At 40.6% G+C, this 18,096-nt stretch overlaps 1 protein-coding gene across 1 annotated transcript in view; it reads left to right on the top strand.

Annotated features, from left to right (window-relative positions):
- Positions 1-5,065: 5,065 nt before the first annotated feature.
- The window catches only part of REEP3 (receptor accessory protein 3), a 46,123-nt gene continuing 33,092 nt past the window's right edge, over positions 5,066-18,096 (top strand). The window contains exon 1 of the mRNA XM_015633493.3: positions 5,066-5,183. Within this exon, the coding sequence (XP_015488979.1) occupies positions 5,152-5,183 (32 nt within the window). The 5' untranslated portion in view covers positions 5,066-5,151. The remainder of the gene's footprint in view (positions 5,184-18,096) is intronic.

Raw genomic sequence — 18,096 nt, 5'->3', positions numbered from 1 at the left:
GGCTGAACAGAGCTGATCACAGAGCAGAAATCACCTTCTAAAAGAGCTGGTCGCTTGAAGCCTTTGTCTGTGCTCCTAAAGTTACCCCTGGCTGGAGAATGCCTGGAAACCCCGGATGGTGGCTCTCCCCCGGGACGTCCATTTGGGCTTGCTGCCAGCAGAAACTGGGGGTCAGACAGGCCCCCAGGCCCAGCAGCGACAGGACTGTTCTGAATTGCCGTCAGTGTTCTGTCTCAGCCTTATCTGCTTTTCCTGACCTACAACTCACAGAATTAACAGTGCTAGACATCATTCTTTCACAGTCTTGAAAAAACAGTCTCTGGGCCTGCTTGTTGGGGGTTACGTGTATATTTTTTTATTATATATAAAATATATATATTTTATTTATTCCCGGGGGGGGAGGGGGCAGGAAAAAAGGAGGGCGGGGACAGTTTGGCGGGCTTTTCTTTAGCTTCAGAGAAGGACACTTTGGGGAGTGGAGCTGTTGCGGTGGGGAGAAGGGAATTTCGCCATCACCCAGACGGAGCTGCTGCTTCTTCTCCTTCTTCCCTCTTCGTTGGTGGCCTCGCACCCCCTGTCCTGCTGGGACGTGTGGCAGTGCCAGGCACCACCGCAGAGCTGCTGATCCACCTCAGCCACCGGCCCAGGATCTCAGCTCATCCCTGCTGTTCCAGCCGACTGTTCCTCGGAGCCCTGCAGGAGCACCAGGACTGACTGCCCGAGGGGTTTGTGAAAACAAAGCCTCTCCTCCATCCCTTCCCATCTCAGCCGAGAAAGCTGTCACGGGGCCCCTATTTCTGCTTTCTTGCTAATGCTGTAATTATTGTTGTTTGTTTGCCTTGTTATACTGGTAAAGAATTGTTATTCCTATCCCCAGATCTCTGCCTGAAAGCCCCTTGATTTCAGAATGATAATAATTCAGAGGGAGGGGGATCTACATTCTTTCATTCCAAGGGAGGCTCCTGCCCTCCCTAGCAGACACCTGTCTTCTAAAACCGAGACACTGCTGTATTTGCTAACTCCTCTGCTTGCAAGGATTTCCCTCAGTGACACAGCCCTGAGATCCTACAACTCCAGCTAGATGCGTTTTTAATTCCAAATACTATTTTGCTTAAAATTCAATACTAACTGGAATTGTCAGGGCCCTGAAAGTCAGGAAACTGATGTCAAGAAATGCCTTAAACCATGAATTTTACATCACGTCGCAGTTTGTGTTTTCAGGTTTTTCATTTGCAGGTATATCTGTGAATATGAGGGCAAGATATTTTTCAAAACCGAAGTTTTTTACTTACTCATATTGAAGCAAGAGTTTTGAAAGGAATGTAGACTGCAATAAAACTGAGAGTAATGGTTAAGCCTGCCAAATGAAAAAAAAAAGGCAGAAACATCAATTTGGAACTTTGTTTTTTCATTATGTTGAGTGCTTTACATTCATAATTTGGAATGTTAACAAATTTCACGCAAACATTTCTGAAAGAAATAAACTTTTGGCCTCTTAGAATTCTGTCTGCATACTGGAATAAAAAAAACTTAATACACAGCTGTATTAGACACCAACTGGCTTTGCTATGTTCCTCAGCAAGATGCTGTGCTGGGAGGCTGAAATACGTGTGACCAAGGAGTGGTACGTCCAGAATTCCATGCAAAAGCTTTAGCTGCTTTGATTTTCTAAAACATCCATAGCATTGCCCAACACTCACTATCAAATTAAATCCCGTTAGGGCAGAAGGGCTTTTTATCTAGAGATCAGAGCCTACCTTTGCTGCTGCTTCACGCATAGGAAAGGTAGATGAAGAGTTAAATACTAGAAGGTAGTATAAACCATAAATTTCAACCACATTAATTAATAATCAGTTATGGTAATAATATCAGCTTAGAGTAGCCTAAGAAATAGTCATCTTCACGCATACTGTATTGCTGTTTTAACAGATTAACTGGCAGCATCTTTGTTCTGATCCCAAAATTATAAATGTATGTGGTATGATTCAGTACTGAAAGAAATCTCTATTTTTTTCAAATTATTCATCTAGGATAGATGAATATATAACAGTGAAGCTAAGAAAAACCTGTCCCTGTGATTAACCTATGTGTATTTTTAACATATGTAATGCAAGTGGTACTGTCTTTAGGGAGCATATCCTTGTAATTCAGGGAACTAAATCCCTCTGTCACAGGGTCTATCTTGTGTCTTCCTAAATGTTGCTCATTTGCTGATTGCACAGCTGCAATGTAATTAAAATGTTTGTTTATCTGTAAAAGAGGTGAAAGCTAAACATTGATGTTCATATACATACTTTGTATTATATCACAGAAGTTAGGCAGCCTTTACAAATTATTTTTCAAACACTTAAAAACTATTTCAAGCAACTTTTAACTATATTAAGTGGCTTTTACAAGGGGTGTTAAAAATATCCTATAATGATATATCTGTAAGTCTCTTCCTTACACAGAAATATATAGACATATGAGTAAGACACACCACGTTTGAGTAAGTACATGGCATGGATTTAATTGCTGTGCTGCTGCATGTGTTTCTGCCATGCAGGAGAACAGATTAGCATTATGTGTGAACTGGAATACAGGGAAGTTCATGGGACATCCCTGTGCATGTCTGCTGAGAGCCCAGCAACCACCAGCCAGCTTGTTGCACTGAATTAAGTCTGAAAACATTCTATGAAATAAATCATAGTCTTCTGAGCAAGATAAATTACTCTTAGGAGCCATCTGCCTTTACCCTTTAAAACAAAGTCTCTTTAAATGTAAATTTAGCTTTCCACCAGAGACAGTATTGCCATGGTAACAAACACAAGAAAAATAAATGTCTCTTAAAGGAAAACCACATTTTATTTTGTATAAACATTTTCCATAAAAAATAAATTATGCAGCTACAGAATTATTGTATACACAATCTCAGACAGTAAAGAGTATCAGTCTTTTCCTGGAATGGATCTCTGAGCTAGTACCAAACATAACTGCTTGCAGTAAAGAAATGTATTGTATACTTAATTTCATATGCTGTGAACTAGAGCTCTCATCTTTCAGTTTGCTCTAAATTGACTGGAATGCTACAAACTTCAGTGGAGCATCAGGCAGGCAGCAGCAGTTTACAGAACTGGAGCCCCAAATGTAATCTCTGCCAGGTAATTTATCTTACAAATGCTTTCCTGTGTGAATTTTCTCTGCACAGTCTACCACTGGAGAGGTTTGTTATTCAAAGAGCACAGAAGCAGTGGTTTGGATTTTTCCTTCATTGAATGAAAGGAAGAATGCTTTCAGGTTAGGCCTGTTTCAGAAATAAGATTGATGAGTGGTGTACTTTAAATTGTTCACAAATTCCTCTCTACCTCTTCTTGCATCAGTAACTTCCTACAAAGGTCAGTGTGAGGAGACACCCAAGATGGGCAGTATCATTGTTTGCAAGAATTTCTGGATGTTTAAAAATAATTTATTTTTTCATTGTCTACTTTCTCATTTCAGGTTTCAAATTCCACAGTATACAACTATAACAACAGTTTTCAAACACTCTCATTGTTGAAATGTTCCACAATTGTTTATTTACTCTCTCTCTTTCCCTCCTTTTGGCCTTTTGACTGTGTGTGGTGTGTTTGAAGACTCCAAGGGAGTGAAGATTTCCATGGCTGAGTTTCAGTGGTGGGAGGAGGTGAGGAATTCTGGTGCTTGCCTGTGGAACAGAAACCATCCTGCACTTACTTGGCACCTCTCATCTGAATAAGACAGTAGTTTACACAGATTCAGCTCTTTTTTCTTTCTGTATGGCAGGCAGGGAAATTATAATCCCCACCTGAAGATGTGTTAAAGAATCAATTTCTCCTAGAGATTATGACACTGACTTTGACATATCATTTACTGTGAGAGGCAGCAGGAATGGTGCTGTAATTGTAATCTGCTCTTTCCCTACCTTAGCTGCTGAGTGGCATGTTCAGTAGCATCAACATCTATCACTTTGGATATTGCTCTGTTACACATCTTGAAATCCGAAGAGCAAAATGGAATGTTTTCAGAGATGGCTTGGGCAGAACTTCATACAAAGCAGACTTTTGAGAAAAGATAAAGCAGTCAGTTTCAGCAAAATACTTCCTTTTATGTGTGTAAACGGTTCTGCAGGAAGTGTAAAACTAATATGCAGAGATGGATTAACTAAGGTATTAGGGAGCAATCAGCATCCTAATTCCTGCATATCTCAACCTGCCAGACCATGACCTTGGCAAGAGTACCCAGACTGGGTTACACTGTGGGCTGTCTTGCGTTGCTGTAGGGCCTTGGGCAGCACCTGGTAAAAGATGTGTAGGGGAAGAAATAAAAGTAATAAGGCAGACAGGCACTAACACTTATATGTGTATCTTCCTGGTCATCTGCACTTTTGGATTAGCTACATGTAGCAGTCCGTGTGGCTCACCTAAGGATGTGACCTTAAACAGTCTTCGGGTCTGAGTGCTTGTCAGCAAGTATAGAGGAGAAGCACCTTCTCGCAGTGCTTCAGAGGGGTGCAGAAGCCCAGGGAGTGGGCTGACCCCACACTGCTTCCAAGGCAGGGCTCCAGCTGGTGTCCCTGGGTGATGCATAGCACCCATATCTAACCCCTCCAGCACACGAACGGTTCAGCATGCTCCAGGGCAGCAGGCCAACCTGAGGTGACTTCACCGTATGACACGGATGTTTTGGCTTACCAAACATCCTACAGAATTGCGAGCACATGGGGAGCTCAGGGCAAAGACCAAGGCAAGGGGTGAGCATCCTACCCCTTTTACTGATAGAGCTGGTAGCTGTGTTTCAAATAGAGGAGGTAAGAAGAGGAGAAAGGTGCCGCACTACAGTCTTAACGACTTCTATCAGTTCCTTTCTCTTCCTCTACAAAGGCTATCTCAGTGTGGGGTCTAGGATTGACGCCACTGCTGCTTAGACAGGTCCTGGGTGAAAAGGCAGGAGTAGGCCCCTTCCCCGGGCCTACGCGTCCCGATCTCTCTCACGTCCCGTCTATGTCTCCACACAGGCCCCGCCCCACTACCGCCCCCCTGGGCGCGGCCCCACGGCGCAGGCGCGCAGTTCCCGAGCCAATGGGGTAGGGGTGGGGCAGGGCTGCGGCCATTGCGGCTCTGCCGGTTGAGGGGACGGGCTGTTGCTACTGTCGTGATGGTGTCCTGGATGATCTCCCGAGCAGTCGTGTGAGTGCCAGGCTGGGGCTGCGGGAGGCGGCTAATTTCCCGGGGCAGGAGTGGTCTCGATGAGCGGCGGGCGGGGGGCGGCTTTTCTCCTTCCCCCAGCCTCCTGAGCCGGGTGCTCTGCGCTGCCTTTAGGGGTCTGTGTACCTCAAAGAGTCCTTGTGCTCCCAAAATCTTCCGCAAGACCTGCACCGGGCTTATGGTTACTCCGTGTGTCTCTTGCTCTAAGTGTATGTTTCCCGGGACTGCGGAGCCGGCCAACTCGCGCTTTGTGCCTGTCACGCACAAATTGCAACCGTTGCTTGTAAACGCAAAGTAACCTATATAAAATCTGGTAGCTTTTCCTTTTTAACTTGTAGCAGAGTTGAGAGGACTAGAAGAACGCTTGCGAGTGTGAGATGGCGGTCTGTGATGAGTATAGGTTATCAGCTGAAGAGGTAGATTGGTAGTGTTGTGTTGTTATGGACTTCATAAAATTGAGCTTATGAAAGCCAAAGAGGCAAACTTTCTTAGGCGAGAAGCATCGTGTTATGTGTTGTATAAGTTCTGTTTGAGAAAGAGTAAACTGCAGTGCGACCTGTTTCTTTTTCATAGGCATTGTACTGTTCCTTCCTGAAGCTGATGAGTTATTGTGCTCATTTGAATAAACATTGATTTAATATGAATTCCTCATAAAGGTTGAATAATATTTGGGCAGCAGAGTCTTCCTTATGCTCCTTGCTGGATAGCACTGTGACTCTGGGGTCTCCAGTGATTATTGGGTCATTTGAGCTGCGATTTGCTATGTGTGAGTTTTTGCCAGGCAAATTAAGTGAATCTGCTCAGAAAGCAGTCCAACAGACATCCGAATTAGCATAAGGTATGTAGCAGGAGTGTGTGACCCAGAGCAGGGCATAATAGGATTTTCCTGTTTTGTTGGTGACAGATATCCCCCTTAAGCTGTCTGGTGTAATTTCATTTGAAAACTTTGTCGGGAAGCTTTCTCATACTGGCACGTATATTTTCCTGCTGCAGCCCAACCACTTAGATAAGTAGCCGTCCTTGTCTCTCTTTCAGCCCTCCCTGAGACTTGTCACATAATTGCAACTTGCAAAGTAGAACATCACGTTCCAGAGTTGGCAAAGGACGACAGAGGGCTGGAAGTCTGGGAGGAATTGCTATTGGTGCACTTCGTTAGCGTGGTCTTCCGATGAGCTGTACACAGTGCTATAGGCAAGAGGCATACTCTTGCTTTCTGTACGTCAGTTGGAGATGCTCAACCTGTTTCTGCTTTGTTACGTAAGAGCACCAGAGAATTCTTATTTTAACTACTTATACTGTGTTGGTTTCAAGGGAATTGGCAGCAGTGCTGAGCACCTGAATTTCTGATGACTAAATTCGTGTGTAGTTAGTTGTGGTTTTCCCCCCTGAATTCCTAAGGGTTGTATTTGCATAAGTTAAAGTCCTCTATGAGCCTAACCCAATTGCACAGGGAATGAAGAGAACAGCTACTGTTCTTCACAGATTTATTGCAGAAGGCAATAAAGGATAATGTACTGTGCAGTTCTGTGTAGTTTGGTTTCCTTATTGCCACTGGTCACCCATTTGTGTGCCCTAATTATTTTTGCTAAAAAGGGATTCCTAAATATTATTTATAAATCTTTTCCACCTTCTTGTGTCCTTGTTTCCTAGATGTGGGATTTAAGTAGTTTGCCAGTATTCACTTTCTCAGGAAGGTGTAAGTGTTCAATGAGAACTTGGACAGCTTTAACATTATTGTTTAACTCTGGTAATAAAGCAAAATTCATGTGGAAACAGAAGGTGGCAAGTAGCATGGAAACAAATGTGGTCATGGAAACATGAGAGGTCTTAATTTCAATGGTTTTGAGAATGTCCTTCTTGTTCTGTTTTCTCAGTGTCTGTTATCTTCCTTTTTTGATCTGTTTTCCTTCCTGGTCTCTTTTCAGATTTTAGTGACTTTATTTTAGTGACTTTGGGTCTCTGAATTGTACGTTTGGAGGTTGGAAGGTGTATACTATCTTTCCCTTAGAAGCCCTAAGAACCAGATGTAGCATTTTTATTCTTGTGTGGTGACTTCCTGATGCAATGTCCTTAGCAAGTCCGGCCCTGTTCTGTGTGTGCAGCCATCAAGAATACCTATCATCTTGACTGGTGATGGAAAGGAGCAGCAGTTTTTCTGTCTGTGGCAGAGTTCTCCACTCCTGACTGATATATGTTTCAGGGACAGAAGAGCAGCAAAATAGTAATTTGTAGGTGTGTCACAGTGCCCTCTGCTGACTTCTGACGTGGTGGACTTGTCCTGACAACTGTGTCCCGAGCAAATTGCCTTCTGATTCAACTTGAGACTTTGCAATTTGCAATTCATTAACCCCACTAAACCCCACTAAAATAATTTTGTTAACTATTTAAGGAACGAGGGAATGGATCTAATAGAATTTGAATTCTTAATTGAATGTGAATTGTCTTGAGGAGTCATGCACAGTAAACAGGGAGTGGTTCAAATTTGCTGTTCCACATAATAATCTTCAACAGAACTTTGTTTTAATGAAATCTTTTCCCTTTGCTCTATCAATGCTATTATTCTTTAAATATTTAAACTTGTGAAATACCTTGTACTAATTGTATATCTTTGTCAGGAAGCAGAAGACTTGAATTGCATAATTAAAACATCTTTCCACTTTCAAATTCTGAATCAATTATGTGTTGTTGTAGTAAGTATAGCTAATTATTATTTCTAAAACATACTGGCTGTTGCAACACCTTTTGGAATGTTTATTGCAGTGTTTCTTCTATTTTTCACTTAACAAAATCAACAAGAAGATAGATTATTTCATGCCGAGTCTCAGAAAACTTCTCAAAGTGGGACATCTTGTTCTTAGTCTTTAATAGTAGAAATATTTTTTAAAATTTGTGACTGCCCATCTTGTTAACTTAAATAGAACTTGTGACTGACTTTAGACCGCTTGGATTGCTCATTCTTCTAATTTGTAAGATCTGAGCAATTGTGTACACATCAGTTGCTGAGACAGTATTTAATAGTAAACACACTGAATACTTGTCAGTCACAGCCTGGTATGGATGAGATCAGACCATCCTCTTTGTGGCAAGCAAACATGTGAAAGCATCCTAAATACAAACTAGATGGCCATTTTGTTCTTGCAATCTGTTAAAGCAGGCTGTCTGCTGTAATCTGTTAACTTTTTTTCCCCTCCTCACTTAAAAATGAAAGTTCCCCCATCTGTATTGCTTTGCAACACACTCTTTCCCTTCATGTTTAAGTACATGGTTTGTTTCCAGTTTAGTAGCTCAGCATCCGTGAATGTTGGAAGGGAGTTGCAGTGCCCCACAGAAGGATGTATTTGTCTTGGGTACTAGTAGTTAGCTTTCTGTTTGTATTCATGTCTTCTCCACTGCAGTTTTAGAGCCTTGCAAATATTCCTTGATTCTGATATTAGATTATAATTAAATACATTAAGCTGGACAAAGACTGGGAGACGCATAAGGTGATCTGAAGCTAGGAAGTAGTATTAGTCTCTTTCAGCCTTTGGTGCTTTACAGATTGGAGCTGCTTCTTTAATGGTAGTTTCCAAGGCAGTATCTTTTAATGCTTCTGTTGTTGCTCAACATTTACAGATGTCCAGCTGCCACTAGAATTACTATATAGCTGAGGATGGGTAGCTGAAGCCATAAGTTGGAGCTGAAGTTTCTCTGTTGATTGGACTGTTATCAGGAATACCTGGCTGTAGGTGATGTTTTATGTAACTGTGTATGCTTTGACTGTAAACCCTGATGGTGTCTTGTTCTTGGAATACAATTTTTTTAATTAAAAGCATAAACTACAAAAATATTTACCCTCTTGTTTGCTAATCAACATGCTGTCAAACATGTCTTGAAGCGATCACAGCTCCTTGGGTGAAATCAAGAAACAGTAACATCATGTGTGTGGAAGAAATAGCTATAGCTTAATAGCCTAATCTTCAAGTCAGAAGAGCCATTTGTGGGAGAGTTTCTTTGACTGTAGCCTGTTTCTGGTACTGTGGTTGCAGCTGAAGTATGAAGGGTGTGAACTGCTGTTGGATGCTGAATTTCTGATGGTATTCTTCAGTTTAAAGGCCTGTAAGTTGTTGCTGTACCTGTGGGGGAAAAGGAGTTGCTGTCATTGAGTGAGTGAGTGAGATGTGCTGCAATGTCTGTCTCACCACAGAATTGGACTGAATCAATGACTGTGTATCAGTTAAACTTGGCATTTCATGCTGTGCTTAAATAGATCTCACTGTCCTTTGCTAGGAGGGGCCATCCTGCCCTTCACTCTCTCCTCATTCATTTTCCACAGGATTCAAACATTACTCTGTGACCACTGTGTAAGTCTGGTTGTTTTGTCAACTAGAAAGAAAATTAGCATTGACAGAATATTTTGTTAATTGCAATGAACCACATTAGTTCATGCTGCTGTTGCTAGTTGCTAGGTAAGTATTGTGTTGAGAATAAAAGGTTGCAGGACAAAAGCAGCATTCTTTGAGGCTTTAGGGTATGCTTAAAGCTTAAATGCTCTGAAACTCCATTCTTTGCTTTCACATTGCTGCTTATTCTTTCTTGTGAATCTAGTTCCAGCAATAACAGTGCAGCTGTTCGAATCAAACAAGGTATAAGATTTTTTTAAGGGTTTTCAGTTTCATGGGTTGAAATCTGTAAGCATATATAAATCTAGGGATTAAGTGTATTGTCCTGACTGTGTGAAAGTTTAAAATCATTTACATAACTAAGCAATGAAATTGCTTAGAACACTTCTCTCCAATAGTTCAGCTTCTCAGTGAGGCAATCCTAATATATACAATGAGAAGTTTCTGCTCACTTGTATGTTACTTGTAACACCTCTTGAGTTAGTACAATGCAAAATTACTGTCTCTGACAACTTGTAAGAAAAAAGTATCCTTACTGCTTGTCTGGCACACCTTGCCTTAAATCAACATTTGCTCTGCAGCCTAGCTGCTGTTTTCTCTCCCATGTTTACAGGATTGTGTAGGTGCAGAGGCATGCGTGGTCAGTGTGCCCAGCCTGTGGCAGGCAGCTGGACTGAAGCTTGCTCAAAACAGATGGAGCATGTCTAGAGGTATCCTGTGGAGTCTGACATTCTTTCTTAATGGTCTTGGCATGTACTCTGTTACAAAATGTGCTGAAACCCACATCTGTGTCCTATGCGTTATAGATAAAGAAATACCAATAAGTGCATGATCTGGCACAAAAGGATGTTTCTAATTAAAAAAAAGAATCTCCACTCTTGAAATGTTCCACAAACCAGTGTCTGCTTTGAGTGAGCACATTGCAGACTATTGAGCATTTCTGCAGCCTGGACAGAACAGCTTGTCTTTCCTGCATTTGTACATAGAGGCAGCTCTGGATATGCTTATGTAAGGCTGAGGAAGATACTAAGCCAAACTGTGATTTTTATTTTTTTAAAAAAAGTTGCTTTGGCTCAATAATTTTAATGTTTGGTAGAAATTATCTTCAAAATGTGTATAAAAACATGTCTGGCAAAGTCCTCTGTTCCATTGTTCCATGTGTAAAGGAGCTTTCTCTGAGCTTTTTGGTCCTTTTTATTCTGCTTTATGAAATGCCAAAATTTTGAAACCTGCGAAAGTACTAGGTTTTTACACAAGAAAATATTACATCTGCCAACAGTATAATCCCTCTGTTGTCAAGACTTGTCAGACTAGATCATAAAAATTTAGTACAGGACAAATGAGGTGAGATGTGTAGAGTCTAGGCAGAAAAGGTAATTGCAGGTTTTTTGCTGACCAGTACGACTTCAAACATGGCTGGCCTTGGTGGCCCAGAACAACCAATCTGACAAGATGGTTTTGGATATGAGGGAAATAAAACACCCCACAGAGGCTATATGCACTAAGCTTCTGGTCAGCCATATCTGTTGCTTTGCTGCTCAGTTTATCACTGACAATATAATACAGCGTTACTTCTGCTTATCTTGTGTTTCCTAGCAGTCTGCAAGCTTCAACATGGAGGCGTGTTTAACTAGATGAATGTTTGTCTTGTGTTTATCATCTTTGGAACATTGCTCATTCATCCCAAAGACAGATGGAACTTATGTTTGATGTTGGATACTAGGTGCAATTTATTTCAAAAGCTTGCAACCTGGCTTTAAGTGCAGGGGTTTAGCAAGCAGACTTTTTCCTGATGTGAGAAGACTGATATAATGATGTTCTTTTTTTGTCTTAAAGCTACTGGAACTTCCAGTGCTCAAGTGGGAAAGTAGAAAACAGTTTGTGCTTGTGTCTTCCTGCCACTGTCTGGTTTTATTTCCTTCCCCCACCCTGTTTTGTAACTCATACATCAAAACTATATAGAGTGGGAAAATGGTCACTAGCTTGATGTCCTGATTAATTTTTACAGTATGGTAACGTTACCTTAAACCAATATAAAAATCCCAAAGAATTATTATTTGGCTTTCTGCTGTCATTATTCACTTTTGTCTGCTAATATTTTTATTTCTTCCCCCAGACTGGGATTTTATTCTGGAATGAATAATTTTCTTTGTCTAAAGGCATGTCTAGGATTACTCAGTTGCAGTGTATTTAGTATTAGAATGTTTTAGAAGCTGACCTATTCAAAATTTTCAGCAGTGAACAGCTTATGGTTCACTTGGAAGACAATATATTCACAGAAACATAAAATATATGTTTTACATGACTGCTTTGGCAGTCATTAATTTGCTGTACTTGTAATGTAAGCAGTGTTGGTTTTACTTTTCTACTTATAGAACTTTGAGGGATAGTTTTTCTTATCTAAAGGTTACCCTTGAGTAGTTGAGACAAAATGAAATTTATATTTGTATAAAGAAGATAATGTCAATTGGGCAAATTATCTTACATTCATATCTGGAAAATAATATTTTTGCAAAGGCACACATTTCTTTTGTATCTTCTGGTTTCTTAGCCCATTTACATGTAACCAGTGAAACATACTTGTGTTAACAGAATTCTTCTCTCAAAAAATCTTTTGTGGTTAATCAGAGTAGTGTGCTTTATTTGTTTTTGAGAGCAAAACCTAACCCTCAAACTAATTAATACACAAGTCTCTGAAGAAAAACCTATAAATGATTTGGTTTCAAAAAGGGAGGAAATTAAGATATCTTTTAGCATGGAATTTTTGACAATAAGGTTAAGTTATTAATAGAACTGTGTGAATAAGGCTAGTAGAGATTCTGCTTGTCAGTCTTAACTTGGTGTCTAGCAGAATCTTCAGAGCTCTCTACGTACCAGGTATAACTGAGGAAACATGTATACTAGGGAATGACAAGTCCAGATGCTGCCTCAAGAGCATCTGCCAAATACAAAGTTCATAGAAACCTTTTCTTCTGTACAATGGAAAGATTTGGTTTTTAGAATGCTATAAGAGGCTTCAGAAGTACATTTCTGGGTTATAAGATTAACAGAATTGTTAGAGAATCAAGGACCTTAAGGCAAAAAATTAAAGTGTCCAACTTTGGATGATTAGAAGCAAAGCCACCAGCTGTCTGGGGCAGACATAAGACACGCTTACTTTTACTTCATGAGTTGGTGATATATGGTTTCACTTACTGCTTTACTCAGATTGTGGTATTTTTGTAGCATTTTTTTTGGGAGAGGCAGGACATTGAGGCTGGTTTCTGATGACACCCTTGGGTTCAAGAACATGTAATGGTTAAGTAGGACCTTTCTGAACCTTTGGGTTATGAACTTCACTTTTCTCTCTGGAACTATCTGGGCGGATTAATATTCCACCCATTGTGACCTATGGAAGAGTGGACACTTTATAAAAATGCAACCCATATAAATAGGTGGTTACATGCAGTGTGGTTTGCTTTATACTAACAGACAGCTCAAAAATAAAATGTGGTTTCTCTTGGAATTTTGGGCCCAATCCTATTTTAAGTGTTAGATTCCTATATCCAGTTATTTTGATGTTGATTAATATTTCAAAAATAGAGAAGATACTCTTTGAGCAGCAAACAATGACTGTGGATTTTGTGAAATTAGTTCAAGTCTCTAGCAGACTTAATGTAGGCTTAAAACCAAAGTTGAAAAGGTAAGAATCCAAGTGGAAATCCATTTTTCGACTATGGCATTTGGAGGTGTTAGAGGGAATAAGCCTCAGCCATAAATGATGGCCAAGCCTGGGAGAGGAACTCCAGTGGAGTAGCTAGCTTTGAAGCCGCTTGTCAAAGCTGAATAAAGCTTTAGATTTGAAAAATAGTTGAGAATGGTCATGACTTCAGAGTCTTGAGAGAATCTAAACTGGGATTCCTCTACTATTGAAAATAATATTAGAGAACTGGATTTCTGAACCTACAGTTTAAGCATTGGGTACATAGGAAACTTTCTCCTTAGGCAGCTGCTGAGACAATAGAGGAAATATGCTTGAACACTTTTCTGCAAAGAATTTGTCCCTGTCTCCTGCAGTTGAGACTTGGATGTCTATAGTGTGTGATTATACATGGGCTTCCCACCGTGACTTCTATAGCTTGACTGAAGGTAATATAACTCAGGGTAAATATGCCCAAATTAATAAATAAAAAGCTGGCCTTGGATACTTTCAGGCAACCGATTTTTTTATTTAATTTTTTTTCCCCACAGCATGAAAGGGATTGCTGACACTTAAAACACTGAGTTATCTTGTCTATCTTGTCTTGGAACTTGCATACATTAAATGGATGAAGCTTCTTTAAACCTTAAGTATGGTTGCTGTAATGAGAATGTATTCTGCTGAGGTTTTTCGACTTTTTTTCTAGGGATGTGTTGTTCATGTACTTTTGGCAGGTTTTTTTTTCATTTTCTGTCACCTGCAGAACGTCTGTCAATTAATACTGCTTCTCTTCAGCTATGCTGCAGTATTGCTTCTGTTCCAATTTTGTGCTGGATAAAATACCATCTCTGTATGCAAATCTGATTGTTACCTGGTTGTAGCAATGGTGAAACAAAGACACATGGACCCCCTTGCGCAAGCGAAGGAAATCTCTTTGTTGTAGAAAACATTCCCCTTTTATACTTTTAGTTTCTGCCAGACTTAACAGAAGAAGGGCACCCATTGGCTGCTCAGCTGCAGCACTGCTGTCCATGTGTCACATCAGCCAATCAGCTTCCTGCTCATATGCTGTCCCCGTGTTTTCTCCTCATAACTGCTCTCAGCTCCCAACCAACGTTCTGTCGTCCAGCCTGCAGTCACCTTTCCCACAGGGCTCCCTGGTGAACATAAGCTTTAACAACTTTAACAAAAATAACCCCATATCCCACACCTGGGTCATTTCACCAGGACCGAGATCTGAGACTTCCAAGAGCTGAAGCTTTAAGACTGTTAAACATGTCTAAAAATGTGCAGGACTTGGCAGTACCGAGGTGAGCCTTTGCTTTGTTTTCTTTATGGTAGCTTTGGCTCTCCAAACATCCATCTAACTTTCCTTGTTTCAAAATTTGCTGTGGTACAGAGCAGAGAAACCTTTGAGAGGAAGTAGCTGCTGACTTGACACAAGTTAGCTGAAGTTACTGTAATGAGCAATTTTCCAATTGTCATGGTTTTAAAGCACTAGCTAAAAAATCACTAGAAAATTTTACTTATTTCTTGGTGTGAGATATGGATTAGGAGAAGGGCAAAACAGGCTTGAAACTTAAAAGGAATAAAGAAAGTTTATTAACAAAACTACAAGAATAAGAAACCTGGATAAAACCTCTAGAAACCCTTTTTCCCCCACCACCCAACCATTCCCTTGTCCAACTGACAACATAGAGACAAAGCCTGGTGGTTAAAGTAGTCCCAACTATATAGTAGCTTTTCATCAGTCTTTGTAGTGAAAAAAGAAGTCCTCTTTTGTCAATCTATGGAGAGTTTTTCACAAGAAAACAGTTTTCTCATGGCTTTCTATTTCTCTGATGCCAGCAGCCCAGAAAACTCTGCCATCAGTCCTTTCTTCCCATTTCACACCACTCAGGTGTGTTCTTGGGCCACGATTCAAGGGATGTCATTTTAAGGATGAGTTATTCAAAGGCAGAGGTTCTCTTCATCTGTCTCTGTGAGCATCTCTGGAATTAGAAGTTTTGTCTTTTTCTTTTAAGGGCCACAAATCTTCAACAACTATCACTTCTCCTTTTCTGTTCCAGCATCTCATAGGATCACAAACTACTTCACTGTTTGCTCAGCTCTATCAATGAATTACCTTGCTTAGATCCACAGTTTGAAATACTTCATCCCCCCCCAAATACTCTTTTATGAATTAAAGGAGTTTTTTCAGAGCATTATTGTCCATCTCCATGGTTTTAACAAAATAATATTTCAGCTTAAGGCATCTCCTTATTCTCTTCCCATCTGAGGCTTAATTTCTTTCTTCACTGGCTTTGATAGTTTATGTTGTCTCTTTACATGTTGATCACTCTCTTCTCTCTCTGGAAGAAGGATTAATCTGCAAGTCTCATCTGGGTAGTGAAAGGGTTGAACATCCTGCCCAGGCCTTGTGGATGGTCCCGTGATCTCTGGCGGGGCACCGGCTGGGGCTGTCTTCGATGGAAGATTTTCAGTGGCTGCTCTGGGGGAGTGTGGCCACTATCTCAGCATGCCGCAGGTCAAGAGCCTTCCCTCCCCTTACTCGGCAGTCTCTGTTGAAACCCAGCAGCCGCAGAAAACTGCAGCTGAGCCGGCGACCAGCCTGGCTTGGCAGCCCTGCTGCACAAGGCCCAGCGAGCCCTGCGAGGGGCTCAGCCCCTCTGGGAAGGGGCTCCTGTCACTTCACAGTCTCCATCCTCCCCGAGAACCGCAGAACTCCGGCCAGCCCCCGCTCTCCCACCGCGGCCTTGTCCGGCCTGGCGGGGAGGAGGCTGAACCGGAGCTCTGTTAACTCTTACAGCTGGAAACCAAACCGAGAGAGAAATTCCTGGACTTAGGTTTTAAAGGGTGGTGTTCACAGGTTGATCTCACTTTTCAATGGTCAGAACTACTGTCAATTCTCAGAAATGGCCAGATATTGGCCAGGAGAAAAAACTTCCAGCAGCATTAACTTCATTAGGTGTTTCCTACTTTGTTTTTCTTAAATGCCAGTCTATCACACCAATATACCAATTAGATTGCAATGGAAGATTTAAAGGTGCCTTCTGGATTCTTAAGTATTCTTGATATGAAGGATGTAATGTTCTTACACAGAAATAAAGACCTAAAAATCTGTAGAAGCTTCTAACATAATTTTGAAGACACTTGGCATAAAGCTAAGTAGTATAAGTAAGAGAGGTGGTAGTTTTTTACTTAAATTTATAGAAGCCAGGAAACTACCAAGTGTATATGTAACTTTAAACCTTATAATAAAATGAAACACCTCATTCTAGATCTGTAATGTTCCTGTTAATCTTGTTCAGCACATCATCTGCATTAATATACCCATGTCTTTTAGGAGCTCTCAGAAGTAGCCTAAATGGAGAGTATCATGTTGCATGTGTAGGTTGTAATATCTCCAAGAGAAGTAAGTGTAAAGAACTTTTTCCAAAGCAAGTAAGCTCATAAGTGTATTTCTCTGTCATCTGTCAATTACCTTTATTATGTAAACTCTTTATGTGACAGTTTCTTTGAACATACATGTAAGTAGCAGCTTTCATCTTTAAACTTAAAAAAAAATTGTAGTCTTAATTGTATCTTGCTCACCTGCTTTATGAAATAAGCTTATTCATGCATAAACTAAATGAAAATAGAAAATATCTCCTGGAAATTAGGCTTGATTTGATGCTTTAAAAAAGATTAAAAATAGAAAATTAGTCAATTTCTTTCTTCTGATGTCCTTAATTCAGCTGTCAGTCCTTGCTGGTCATTAGAAGAAAACACAGTTTAGTACAAGGACACATGTTTTTCTTTGAACAAAGTCATATGTAAGGCTGTCTTAAGAGCTGTCTGAGAAGTACCAGCAATTGTTCCTAATTGCTGGCTATTTCTCTGTGTTCAGTTGTGCTCCTCTCTAATAACACATCTGGCTGTCAGGGGGCCACAAACACTTTGCTTCTAGTGGTAAGCAGTCTTAGCAATGGAGAAACTGGAGATGATTTCAGGTATTTGAAGGAAAATAACTTACTTGAGATTTAAGTAAGTGTGAGCAGCTTTGAAAACGAATACTTCTCCAGCAGGGATGAAATTTTGCTATTGAGTTTGAGGTAAGAGCTAGGTGGGAGACTTAAGTTCTCTTATAAGGGTTGCTCTATATTTGAAGGCATTCAATGTTTGCTCTTTATTGTGAGGAAGTGTTACAGATGGTCTGGTTTCAGTTCCTCTGTGTGAATGCTTGGAAGGTGTGAGCTCACCTGGCTGCCCTGCACACATGGTGAGCTCTGTAAGACTGTAAACAGGAAGGAGTAGTGGGATGGGCAGGACGCTATTACAGCAGGAGTCAAACATGTATCATAAAAGCAAGAGGTGAATAGGTAGTCATGCAGAGAAGTGACTAAGGATTTTATAACAATTTCTATTTGCCTTCCAGTACTAGCTTTTTGGAATTTTCTGTACAACTGGGTTTATTGGGCCTTTTGACTTTGTTTTGAACAGGACTTGTTATCTGGCAGGGTTTTTGGTTTATTTGCTTTGTTTTATGACATGGTGATGGTATCTCCAGATTTATGCCTAGGCTATCCAGCAGCACAAGAAAAATTGCTCAGTTGTAGGCACAAGTTTTGGGGACTATCTGCAGGCACAGGTACAGATTCTTTGAGTCAGAATGATAAGCAAATAGCTTTTCCCCAAGTACTTCTGCACTGTACAGGATCTATAGTGAACAGGAGGTAAGATCATGCACAGATTTTGGGTATCAGTAATGCCCTGTCATCTTGTGAGAAGTGTCTGAGAACTGTGTGTCATAAAGTTACTTTACCTTTAAGAAAGTTGAAGTTGCTGGGAACTGCCT

Source organism: Parus major, chromosome 6, assembly GCF_001522545.3.
Source record: "Parus major isolate Abel chromosome 6, Parus_major1.1, whole genome shotgun sequence".
Classification (NCBI taxonomy): Eukaryota; Metazoa; Chordata; class Aves; order Passeriformes; family Paridae; genus Parus; species Parus major.
This window is presented reverse-complemented; position numbering and strand designations above follow the sequence as displayed.